Genomic DNA, 12,500 nt, shown 5'->3' on the forward strand with positions numbered 1-12,500 from the left:
TGGCAAGTGAAACTTTGTGTTAAAACTTAAACAGGTTTATATCTCAGGAATAGATGGAAAATAATGCAATTACTGTCTTCTTATTAACAACTTATTTCATGAGATCTGCCATTTGTAGTGAAATCACATTTTGACAAGGCGCATAATTTCATGCAATAAAAACTTTGAACGCCCGGAGAATGCAGATAGTTCAAAAATAAAGCTGGCGGAAAATGCAGATAGTCCAATTTTGTTTTACGCGGAGATTGCAGATATGCCAATTTTGTTTTTGGCGGAGATTGCAGATAGTCCGATTTTGCGCGGAGCCATCGAAGTCAAATAGAAAATCGCCGTGCAATCAGAAATTCTCGGCTGATTCATCCTTGGAAATCTTTAAAATAAATGCTGTGGAAAATAAAATTCGAATACCTCCTGATTACAAAACATTCAATAAAATCATCAACTAAGACCATTTTTTGAAAATAAGGCAAATCCTGAAGTTTTGAATTTTTTATTCAATAATTAAGGTGATGTAAAAAACTTTTCAAATCACCTAAAACAAATATTTCTAAAAAATAACAAAGAGCAAAAAATTTTATTTTGTATTGGAGACATAAATATAAACTGTCTACAGTACAACGAAGATGCTGTCACCAAAACTTTTTTTGACGGTATGTTTCAACACTACATATTTCCTATAATAAACAAACCAACCCGGGTAACATTTAATTCAATCACTGCAATAGACAACATATTGACTAATTCATTTTATGATTCTTCATTAAAAGCAGGTGTTATCAAAATGGATAAATTCGATCACTTTCCAATATACTTTTCCTTTTCTCAAGACACAAAAAATAATAACTCTAAAACCAAAGTCTGTAAACGAAAAATTAATAATTTTACTATTCAACAGTTTAAAGAATCACTATCGGCAGTAAGGTGGGACAGGATTTACCAAGAATGCAACCTTGGGCATACCAACTCTGCTTATAATGAATTTATAGAAATATTCTTAAAGCATTATGATAATCATTTCCCAATTGTAGAACAAGAATTAAAAGTAAAATACTTACAATGTCCATGGATTACTAGAGGTATAAAAAAATCTTCAAAAAAAAAAACAAAGACTTTACATCAAGTATTTAAAAAACAGAAATGAAAAAAATTTAAATACTTACAAACAATACAAAAATTTATTTGAAAAAATAAAAAAAAAATCGAAGAAAATTTACTACTCGAATCAAATAATAAATGCATCTGGTGACATTAAAAAAACATGGAATACTATAAAAGAAATAATTGGGAACAAAAAAATTAAATCAAATACCTTACCTGCTCAAATCGTCATTGAGAATACAGAGTACAGTGACAAAAATACGATTGCTGAAAAATTCAACGATTTTTTTTGTTAACATTGGCCCTAATCTTGCCTCGAAAATTAAATCTCCCAATAACTCATTCAAATCATACCTAAGTGACACCCAGAGCGAACTAAACTACAAAGAACTAAGCTATCAAGAACTTAATGTTGCTCTAAATTCCTTAAAATTAAATAAAACTCCAGGTATAGATGATATCTGCTGTAGGGTAGTGGCAAATGTCTTTACAACGATAAATAAACCTATATATGAAATTTTTAAGTCTTCGATTAAAACAGGAGTTGTACCGGACAAGCTTAAAGTAGCTAAAGTAGTACCAAAATTTAAATCAGGTGAAACATGCTTAATTAAAACTTCTTAAAGTTGTCATATTTAACACCTATTAACGACGGCTTAAAAAGACGTGTATAATATATATATATATATATATATATATATATATATATATATATATATATATATATATATATATACACACACACGTCTTTTTAAGCCGTCATTAATACGTGTCAAATAAGATAATATTAAGACGCTTTTGTTAAGACGACTTACTGTGTTTCGTTTGAGATCAGTTTAAGCCGTCTTTAATACGTGTTAAATAAGGCAACTTTGAGACTTTTTAAGTAAGACGACTTTACTGTGTTTCATTTGAGACCAGTTTCAGAAAATTTTAAGACATCTGAAATAAGGCAACTTTAAGAGGTTTTAGTTAAGACGATTAACAGTGTTTTATTTGAAACCAGTTTAGGACAACTTTATGATGTCTTAAATAAGGCAACTTCAAGACGTTTTAAATAAGACGACTTTCTGTGTTTCATCTGAGACTGGTTTAAGGCATCTTTAAAACCAATTTTAGAGACGACTTGTTGTTGGGTGGGAGTACATTAGAGATTTATGCTGATGATTTCTGTTTACTACAAAATAATTATCATATACAAGCTTATCTTTTCTTTTTATTTCTTAATAAATTTGATCAAATGCAATATATAAAGATTTTGTAGATTGCATTTGATCAAATTTGTTAAGAAATCAAAAGAATCAAAAGTTGATACTAGATGATCATTTTATACATGCCAAAAATTTGATTGCTGTATATTAAATAATGATTAAAAGCATAGTAATTTTAATCATTGTTAATAGGGTTGCTTTGTTAAGTCATATGTATAATAGGGTTGCTTTGTTAAGTCATATTTGGTGAAAAAAGATTGTTCCAAATAATGCAATTCTACCTGATTTGATGGTGATCAAAGAATAATAACGATTATGTATTATTTTAAATTTCTAAGGTTTTTGCTTGTTTTTCATTAACAGGGTTGATTTTATCAAAGAGGTGTTTTTATTTATATTTTAAAATCAGTATTTAAAAAATAGATATTAAATCTATTTATATTAAGAAAAAAGATGTTAAATTTAAATTAAGATTGGCTGTTGTTGTGGAGATGTTTTTTAATTTAGAATGTTTGTGTTTTTATGATGACAAGCACTCACCACAAGGAAAATGCAAGTTTTTGTTGAATTTTTTTTTGATCCCAGGCCCTAGATACCTTATAATCGCCCAATTAAATAAGCAGAAAGAGGGGGGAAAGAAAAATATTAAATATCCGCATTAACCGGTTTTACATATCCGGCATTAAATAACGGTTATATTTGCAAAAAGCTCTAAAACCATACGATTTCTTTATTGGACACTTTCAAACATTTTAAAAATATTGTAACTCTATAAACTCTGAGAATAACTAAGTGTATAACTAGCTCTTTAAACTGAAAATTGAGACAATATTTTTCAGAGAAAGATGAAGAAAAAAGACTGATTTTTCAGCTTACGTTTATGTAATAAGAAAAATTTATCATGGCGGAAAAAAGTCTATCTCAAGTCCATTTTGCAGGTATATAATCCTAAGTTATTTTATGTATCTAGTTTAGAGTTTTGTAATTATGTAATTTACTAGGAACAGCTTTGAACTAAGTAGAAATATAAGATAATTCATTATTTAATATATGTTTCTTGACATTTAATACTGATTATGAAAGAAGTGTAAAATTTTTTTACAGAAACTAAAGTAATTTATATGTTATACATCATCTAAAATTGTTACCATAAGAGTTTGTTGATTGAAAGCCACCATTAAACATTACCCGAATCCAAGTTTTTTCTAGCTTTTTTTTATGATTAAAATGATAGGTATATAATAGGTTATGATAAGTATTGTTTAAAATTTTGAATCAGATTTTAAAAAACTGACAATTTAAACATTTTTTATTTGTAGAAAATTTAGATCTAGCAATTATTGAACAAGTTAGAGACATTGAAAAGGAGGTGACATAAAGTTTTTAATGAAATGTTTTCTTTATTACCTTTTCTTGTTAATGTTTTCTTGTTAAAATCTCAAACTTTAACCTGTTTATTTATACAAAAAACTTTTTAATTGAAATAATTTTTTTAGTTTTATTACATGGAATTTATATTTAAACTTGTAACTTTTATTTTAATTTAGATACTTAATAATGTAATTAAGTGTCTAATATTAATTGAGTACTTTTTAAAGAAATGCATAATTATATATTCAGAGTCTTAGCCAGGATCTTTTCAATTCCACATTTTAGTGTGATAGGTAGTTCTCTCTCTTCCTTTCTTTCTTCTTCATTTTCTATTTCCCTAGTTGGTGTAAAAATTAATGGTAACTTAAAGTCTAGGGATTGATAACTTAACAATTTTTAGAGTTAATATATTGTTGCAAAGACTCATGATCAAAAATGGTGTGAATTTATGTAAAGATTTATTACACATTAATGCATATATATATATATATATATATATATATATATATATATATATATATATATATATATATATATATATATATATATATATATATATATATTTGTGTGTGTGTGTGTGTGTATGTGTTAGAGCAGGTCAATTTTACCTTGGCATATTGTGAATGTTGCAGTAGTTGGTAGTTGAAATAAGATGCCTTGTATAAAAAGTGCTATAAGCGGAAATTAAAATTTTCAATTGTGAGAATGTTAAAAAATTGATTCTAAATCTTTGAATCTATTAAAAATATCATTATATGAGTAGGAATAATATTCTATTGACATATATGTTTGATGCATCTTTATGCTTAGCAATTTTTTCAAGATGCAGCTGTTTCAATTCTTAAACTGGTAAACATATTGGGATGCTTCCGATACTAATTTAACAGATAGCTGATGAAAGTCTGGAATATCTAGCTTAACAGAGTTGTCTATGAAGTATTAAATTTCTTGAATTGTAAAATGTTGGGTAGTAGGAAGATCCACAACGTCTGGAGCAGTGAGGTCAATCAACTCATACCAGTGGTTGGCATTAAAATTTGTTTCAGGAATTTTTTTCAATTCATTTTGCAGACTAGTCAAGTTTATTCTATAAATATAAAATTGTGATCAATACCACGTAATGTTTGTGTTTAAAAGAATAATAAAATGTTTTTTTTATTTAGGTTACTAACTCAATTAAATAATTTAAAAAAAAAAAAAAAAACCTATGTCTAAGAGTCAGTATTGATTGAAAACCATGATTTCGGATCTTGTTGTCATCATCATTTACCATGGCATAAAGAATGTTTTCAGGTCTTAGACAGAATGCATTGATTTTTTAATATAATGTTCTGCTTCACAATGCATATCACGTCATTAAATGGTAAAATATTTAATCGAATGATAGCAGAAAAAAGAAGGCAAGGAGAGTCTTTATTTTAAACCATGCTTGAGCATAAATCTGAATAATAAAGTAGACTAGTTTTTTTTAAAGACTGGTTTGCTTGATTTTCTCTGGTATATAAACAGAGAATGTGAATAGCTAGAGTTAACCACCTTTTTATAAGCAGCCTTTTTCTCAGCAACTTTGCCAGACCCTATTCCTTTGCAAAACTTTGATCACTCTTAAAGGCCTTTTAGTACTTCTTCTGGAAGATACTCACCAACTATTTGTGACAGGTTCAAACCAAACTTGTTGTGCATCCTAAATATTTTCAGCATCCTTTGCCAATAAGGCCACTAAAGCTTCCTGGTCCAGTTGCTATACCATCTAGTTTTTTAAAATGAAGTTCACTTTGATGTAGTGCACACCCAATAAGGTGCAGTTTTATTTTAAATAACTCTTCAAGTTTCACTACTAAATCTTTTATTGGGGCAGTGTATTGATAGCAGTATTATCAAGAAGAACTGCCTGAATACTTTCAACACTGTTAAATTCCTGTACTAAACCTGCTGCCCCAATAGGAATTGTTCTATCAGTCAAATAGGTTCCAGTAGATTTTCCTTCTTCATAAATGAATGTGAGGTGATTTTCAGATTCAATTGATTTTTTGAACAATTCATATTTAGGTAAGTTTATGCTAAATATTTAATTAGTTTGATTAAGTTTGCTATTCACATCAAGACAAATTAACTGAATTTTTTTTCTAGATCTTTACTTTCACTATCTTTACTTGTGCTTTAGCCCTATCTTACTTGTCAATCAAAATGTGATTGATAACAACATTTTTTTTCAAGATATATTTAATGTCATGTAGTACTGCATTTGCAAGAGTTGCACCTAAGTTAGATGAGCACTCATTTCTAATTAATTCCATAGCAAGCCTGGAAAACTTAATTAAGTTGTAGTCTCCAGGAAATTTCTTTATTGGTTGCTATTTGGCTTCTTCCTGAAAGAAATTGCAGCATACAAAAAGGGTTTTCTATTTGCATGTACTTAAAATATTTCAATAAAATTACAATAAGTTTTCAGTTTCATTCAATTGTCAGATTCAGTTGAATTGCTAGTTTCTTCAGATGACTTTGTATGTTGTATTAGAGATTCTGCTTTATCAACTACTCTTTGAGATAGTTGTTGTCACTCATTATCAATCCTCTTGTTTCTTTTGAAAGCTGGTATATCAATTGAAGAAAGTTGATATGCTCCCTTTAGACCAGTTTTCTGCCTCTGATCTTGAAGATTAACTCTATCTTCAAGTGGTAACTTTGCATTTGAGAGCAAATATATACAATATGTTCTTCTGAGCAATTTGCTTTATTGCATGATATCTTTCTATCACTACAAGGATATCCTTTTTTTTTTTTCATGTAATAGGTGTAACTGTAACTTTCGGCATTTTTTTTTGTTGATAATATTTGTAATTCTTGTTGAAGTTTTTGTTTACTATTTTATAGATATTTGTTTATTATACAATCACCAGATACGCTAAATTTGATTAGCAGCTGTAACACAACAAACATTTTATTGGTTGCATTATACACTCAAAATGAGATATTTTGAAATAAAATAACTTGTTTGGAATTTAAAATTTCAAAGATTGAAATTCAAAATATTTTAGCAACTTAACAAAGTTAGTCCATAACTGAGGACTTTAAATACTAATCCATAAGCCATTTTTAATTCAGCATTCCTGAAATTTGGTAGAGTTATATCCTAGTTACAGTAACTGCAACATTAGAGCAATTCCACGACCGTCTCACAAAAAATGATAAAATTAAACCAACCCAATATAGATAATACTATATATCAGTAGAAAGCTCTACTTCTCCTCTTTCAGAAAATATATAGCTTATTATAGTATGTCGCTGTTATAAAAAATGACATGGGCTGAAACAGAAGGTAAAAGTAGGCGTTTTTGCAATAATTTAATTCATCTTTAATCACCAAAGTTAAATTGAACCTATAAAAAATTCAAAAACTGTCTTGCTCATTGCAATCAGGTTTTTAGCTGCACTAATCATTCCTACTTATGATAAAAACATACTTATTGCCAGACGAATTCAGAATACCATTTGTTTTAATCAAATGCTATTACCACTATTGTCACGCTGTGACAATTAAGGTACCAAAACTACAAATTATAGGTATGTTTTGCATAGGCAACATTTTGAGGGTGAATGCTCAGCTATCCTTGAGGCTCTCTTTTGAGATACATAGAGCCTCTCTAAGGGATAGCTGTAACTCCATTGAGCCTTAGATGTAATACGTGCATCTCCATAACTAATGTGTTGCCTTTTCTTTAATCTTTCAAGGGTTTAACATGCCTCTTACTCATGCTGAGCGTCAAAAGAAATATCGTGAAAGGCAGTTAGAAACGTTTGGCAAAAAATTAGTTAAAGAAAAAGAATCAAAAAAAAGAAAAGAAGGCTCGCTAATTTGGAGGCTGAACGAGAAAAAGAAAGGCAGCGAAAGAGAAAGAGCAGACAAAAAATAGCAGAATCAAAATCTGTAGCTGTTACATCACCCCCTTACAAATCTGCAAGCACTTTTGGAAAAGCTGTTAAGAGAGCCGAGTCAGCACTACCAAAATCACCCAGAAAGAGGGCTAAAGTTGTACAAAAACTTTTAACAAAAATGAAATCCCAAGCCCAGAAAAAATAATTAGTAAAAATGCATTAGATGCTTTAACTGTAAAATTGGTTCCTGATTTTTACCAGCGTGATGATATATCCCGTCAAGCACCCGGTAAAAGAGACACAATATTGTGGTGAGATTAAAGAACAAGAAAGAAACTGTGCAAAAACGTCATTTTTATATGAATGTTAATGAAGCTTATGCTGTTTTTAAAAGTGATTATCCTGAAAAATCAGTCGGAAAATCAAAGTTTGCTAGTTTACGCCCACCACATGTGCTTTTGTCTAGTTCAATGTCAAGAAACGTTTGTTGCTGTCAACAGCATTAAAATATAATTCTTATCCTTGAAGCCTTGCACAAGTTTGATTCAAATTTTCCATTGTATTCACATAAATTTCCTCTAAGCATTGTATGTGATAGTGAAAAAGACATCTGTTATAATAATATGTGTACCACATGTAAAGATGCTGCAAAGTTTCATAATCTATTTGTTTTGAATGAAATTAACAAGAATAAATGCATTACATGGTACCAATGGGAAAAAGTTGCAGAAGGTAATGGAAATGAATATATTAAAAAAATTGAAAAAAAGGGAAGAGTTGATGATCTTTACAGGAGCTTTTCAAAATCTTTACCTTCATTTCTTTGGCATTATTTTATTAAACAGAAACAATCAATTACATATCGTGATCATAAGATCCAACTTCAAAGTAATCAAGACACAGCCATTCTTCAAGTGGATTTTGATGAAAATTTTTCAACTTTGTGGCAAGATGAAGTGCAGTCAGCACATTGGCACAAGAAGCAAGTTACTGTTTTTACTGCTGTATTTTGGTACCAAAATTCATGCTCATCAGCTGTCATAGTTTCAGATGATTTAAGCCATTCAAAAGAATTTATTCTTGTATTTGTTCATAGTTTATTATCTAAGCATATTGAATCAAGTGTTAAAATACTACAGGTTTGGACAGACGGCCCAAGCAATCAATTTAAAAATCGTTTTATTGCATCAGCAATACCCTGGTTGGAAGAACAGCATGGTTTAAAATTATTCTGGAACTTTTTCGCTGCTTCTCATGGGAAAGGACCAGTAGATGCTATTGGTGGGACCGTTAAAAGAATAGCAAGGCAAAAAATAATCCAGAGAAAATGTATGATAACTGATGCCATAACTTTTCATGAAGCTGTTAAAAATGAGACTAATTTCAATGTCTATTTTGTTTCTGTGAAAGATATTATAAATACAATAAAAAAACTTAAAATTGATGAGTTATTTACAAAAGCACCAGCATAACCAGGAGTATTTGCAGCGCACCTAATTCAAAACAATAATGGTAAAATAGAAATGCGACCCTATTCAAGTGCCAAGTATTTAGTGAAACAACTTATGTCTTCAGGCGAAATCACCAAAAAACTTTAAAACGTTGTATATATGACAGCAATATAATATGGACGCGATTTGACACTGGTATAGTATGGGCGTGTTCAGAAGATTGCTATGTAAGAACTATTTTTATGAAGATGTAATTATATATTTCTCTACTTAGTTTTAAATTTATTAAAAACAGCCCATTTACCTGGTTTATAACTACCCAAATGTGTCTGGTCACGCTGTGACGTTTACCATTAGTTAATTAAAGGTGCACCTGTTTGAAATTTAATTAAATAAATGTTATTTAGCTATAAAACTTGTAAGAGTAATGTCTAAACTTTTTGTTTAATGCCAAGTTAATAATTCAGTTGATCTATATTATTCCTTTTATGAGCTAACAAAATAGCAAAAAAAATTCTTTTTATATCTATTTAATAATAAAATATTGAAGGCTAAAGACAAAAAAAAAAGACAGTTGTCACGCTGTGACGGTCGTGGAATTGCTCATTACTCATTTTGAATTTTGAAAAAAATTTGATAAAGTTGACCTACCTTAAGACTTATATAACAAGCTATGCTTAGTATCATAATTTCTTTTTAAGTTTTAAATTTAGTATAATCTGTTACTTAGTATTTAAACACAATAGAAGTTTATTGGAAGGTAGACAACATGAGCTGCAGCAAATCCTGAGTTCAGTGTCCTCTTGTGACATCACTAGTTTTCCCCTTGTAAATATTTATTTCAATTTTATCATCAAAATAATGTTCAACATGTTGCTTATTATAGCTTAAAAAACACAGCTGCAGAGTTAAGTCTCCAAACTTTTCAATCTGAACGATAAACATGTTTATGGAGTGGGACAAAGGGGCCATAAAAACCCCACCCCAGGATAATGATTTCATTATTCCAGTTTAATATATTTTGTTGTTTTAAAAAGCTGCTGGGCCTCAGGCGTGCAAAAAGCCTTGAGAACCTGAAGGTCAGCATACATGGCACTGCTGATAGGCAGTTTTTTAGTGTACAAGAATGTGAGGGGCTTTGGTATTAAACAGTTCCTCTTTCCAACTGTTTTTGAAACAACAGCTCTTTTTAAAGGTCCATTCTGTATTGTAGCATATGAGGGAAATCTTGGGAAAAAATGATCTCACGGATTGGACGGGTTTGTATTGCACACAAGGCTTTGTAAAATGGTTTGATATGTTCTGAAATATTTAGGAACATGTTCAGCTCCATCTTGATAATTTGAAATGGTGAAGGTTTCTTGCGACAAGAGCAGAATTCTTTCATCCATCTTTCTGGTATCTCTGCTTGAACCTTCTGGTTGACTAAAGACATGTCACGATCAGACTCCATGGAGCTGTGGCCCCTTATTGGAAAAGATAATTTGATTTCTTGGAAATGTTTATTATTTACTACATTAAAATGAAAAAAACAAATAATAGTCTAATTTTAATTTTGTCCTGCACATGAATCACAAAGCTCCAAATGTGATACATCTCTTGAAAGAGATGTATTCTTCTGGTTGACTAAAGACATGTCACGATCAGACTCCATGGAGCTGTGGCCCCTTATTGGAAAAGATAATTTGATTTCTTGGAAATGTTTATTATTTACTACATTAAAATGAAAAAAACAAATAATAGTCTAATTTTAATTTTGTCCTGCACATGAATCACAAAGCTCCAAATGTGATATATCTCTTGAAAGAATGTGATCAAAATAGTGCTGCAACATGCTAGCTATGTTATTTGCTCCTTTCTTCTCATAGGTTTCATCATAACAAAACAGGTGCACAATGTCTGATCCTAAGCTGTGTATATTAAATGTGTACAAAGAGAGCTGCTAATAAACATCATTTATAGAAATATTAGGACAGCTCATGTTCTTAGCAAAGTTAAATGTAAGAGCTGTATGATTAGTTTTTAACAAGGCATTATGTCGTGCTTTCTGACATAAAACACTGCTGCTTTGCTCAAGTGAAGCTCTTTTTCTTGCTGACTTTTGATGAGCTGATCTGCAGAAGTGTCTTTGTTTTCAATTATAATAGTGAGCTTGTCACATGTTGAGCATGTATCCTTATGAGGATAACCAAAGGTGATATTAAATTTTTCTGTAAATATTTACCTGGAAAAAAAAGCTTAGAGTCATTGATCATAGTAAATCACAATCAAAATAATTAGTCATCAAATATTATTCTTAAATAATCAAACATTATTAAAGTGCCTGTAGCTTTCACAACAAACTTTATATTGTGGGAAGCGCTCCTTATACATATCATGCATCTTTGATAAATTAAGTTTCTCTGGCAGATAAAGCTTCCTAGTATCATGCAAAGTATAATGACTTTGCTATCCTCTAAAAGATTTAATATGATCAATAATACTATTCACAATGTGTTCAGAAAAGATAAGAGAATGGTTTGTGTGTTTTCCTTGCGGGCTCACAGGAGGAATTCCTAAAAAAAGCTATTTCACAAACAATCTAATCAAGTATTAAACTGTTTAAGATTGTTAGCTGTCAAATTATACAAAGAATAATTTATTTTGTAAATTTTGAGAGAAAATTGGTTAAATTACATTTATACATTGTTATATTAATTTTTTGATTATTTATTTGAATCATTATTTAGTAAATAATATTTTATATATGCTTGTATACTCACCAGTCTTAGCAAGAGACTTTTTGATTCTTTCTACTATTGCTTTTCCAATGCCTAATATTGATAAAAAAACATTGGTACAAATTGGAATCTTTACAGTACTGTTATCTCTTGCCGGTTTGATAAAATAAGAGAATGAGTGGTCATGTAGTAATGGTGTTTCTTCTACTCTTCAAGGTCTTCTTCGTTTTATACTAAAAACCTCAATCATCAAAACAAGAAAGGTGTCTTGGTGATCTTTACTTTGTATTTTGTTAAATTGTGTTAGTAAAATTTCCTTCTCTTCCACTGTCGTTATTTGAAAACATTTATAACACTTGGAGTAGCAGAGAAGGCCCATTACATGTGATGATAATCGTTCATTTCTCTTTTTTTCCCACTTTTGACCAAGTTTTTGTTTTTGTTTTTTTTTTCTCTATAATATCAGGAAGTTTACATTTATCCACCATTTTATTAAACAGTAAAGAATAATCTTATCCTAAATAAGATTTTGATCGGCTTTATTATGAACAGCGCTCTTTTACAGCTTGAAAGATATGGACATCACCATTTACCCCTGGTGGTACCTTTTTTCATGTATAAATTTAGGGGTGACTTTTTTTAAATGATTCATTTAATTGTAATAATGCAGCGACATACTATATAGTAGGGTGAATAACTTGAAAAATCCGAAAATGTGACATCACTGTTTTTCCCCTTTCACCCTTCATATATATATATATATATATATATAT

The 12,500-nt window shown here is 29.8% G+C and overlaps 2 protein-coding genes and 1 pseudogene across 2 annotated transcripts in view; 2 read left to right on the forward strand and 1 right to left on the reverse strand.

Annotated features, from left to right (window-relative positions):
* The first annotated feature begins 2,989 nt into the window (after nt 1-2,989).
* Nucleotides 2,990-12,500, forward strand: part of LOC145183458 (ubiquitin thioesterase OTUB1-like) — a 13,229-nt gene continuing 3,718 nt past the window's right edge. Inside the window, exons 1-2 of the mRNA XM_090076062.1 lie at nt 2,990-3,247; nt 3,629-3,678. Of these exons, the coding sequence (XP_089932188.1) occupies nt 3,211-3,247; nt 3,629-3,678 (87 nt within the window). The 5' untranslated portion in view covers nt 2,990-3,210. The remainder of the gene's footprint in view (nt 3,248-3,628; nt 3,679-12,500) is intronic.
* Nucleotides 4,251-10,543, forward strand: LOC149875894 (uncharacterized). The gene has a single exon (XM_090076061.1). It carries the CDS (start codon nt 8,180-8,182, stop codon nt 9,026-9,028), a length of 849 nt encoding a protein of 282 aa, XP_089932187.1. The 5' UTR covers nt 4,251-8,179; the 3' UTR covers nt 9,029-10,543.
* On the reverse strand, nt 10,009-10,643 carry LOC149875895 (uncharacterized; annotated as a pseudogene).

The sequence above is a fragment of the Hydra viridissima genome, unplaced genomic scaffold, assembly GCF_058129835.1.
Source record: "Hydra viridissima isolate aposymbiotic clone 2 unplaced genomic scaffold, HvirCarnegie_v1 scaffold_113, whole genome shotgun sequence".
NCBI classification, from domain to species: Eukaryota; Metazoa; Cnidaria; class Hydrozoa; order Anthoathecata; family Hydridae; genus Hydra; species Hydra viridissima.

Coding starts and splice junctions, on each gene's coding strand:
- LOC149875894 (XM_090076061.1), top strand. CDS start 8,180: ATGTGTACCACATGTAAAGATGCTGCAAAGTTTCATAATCTATTTGTT.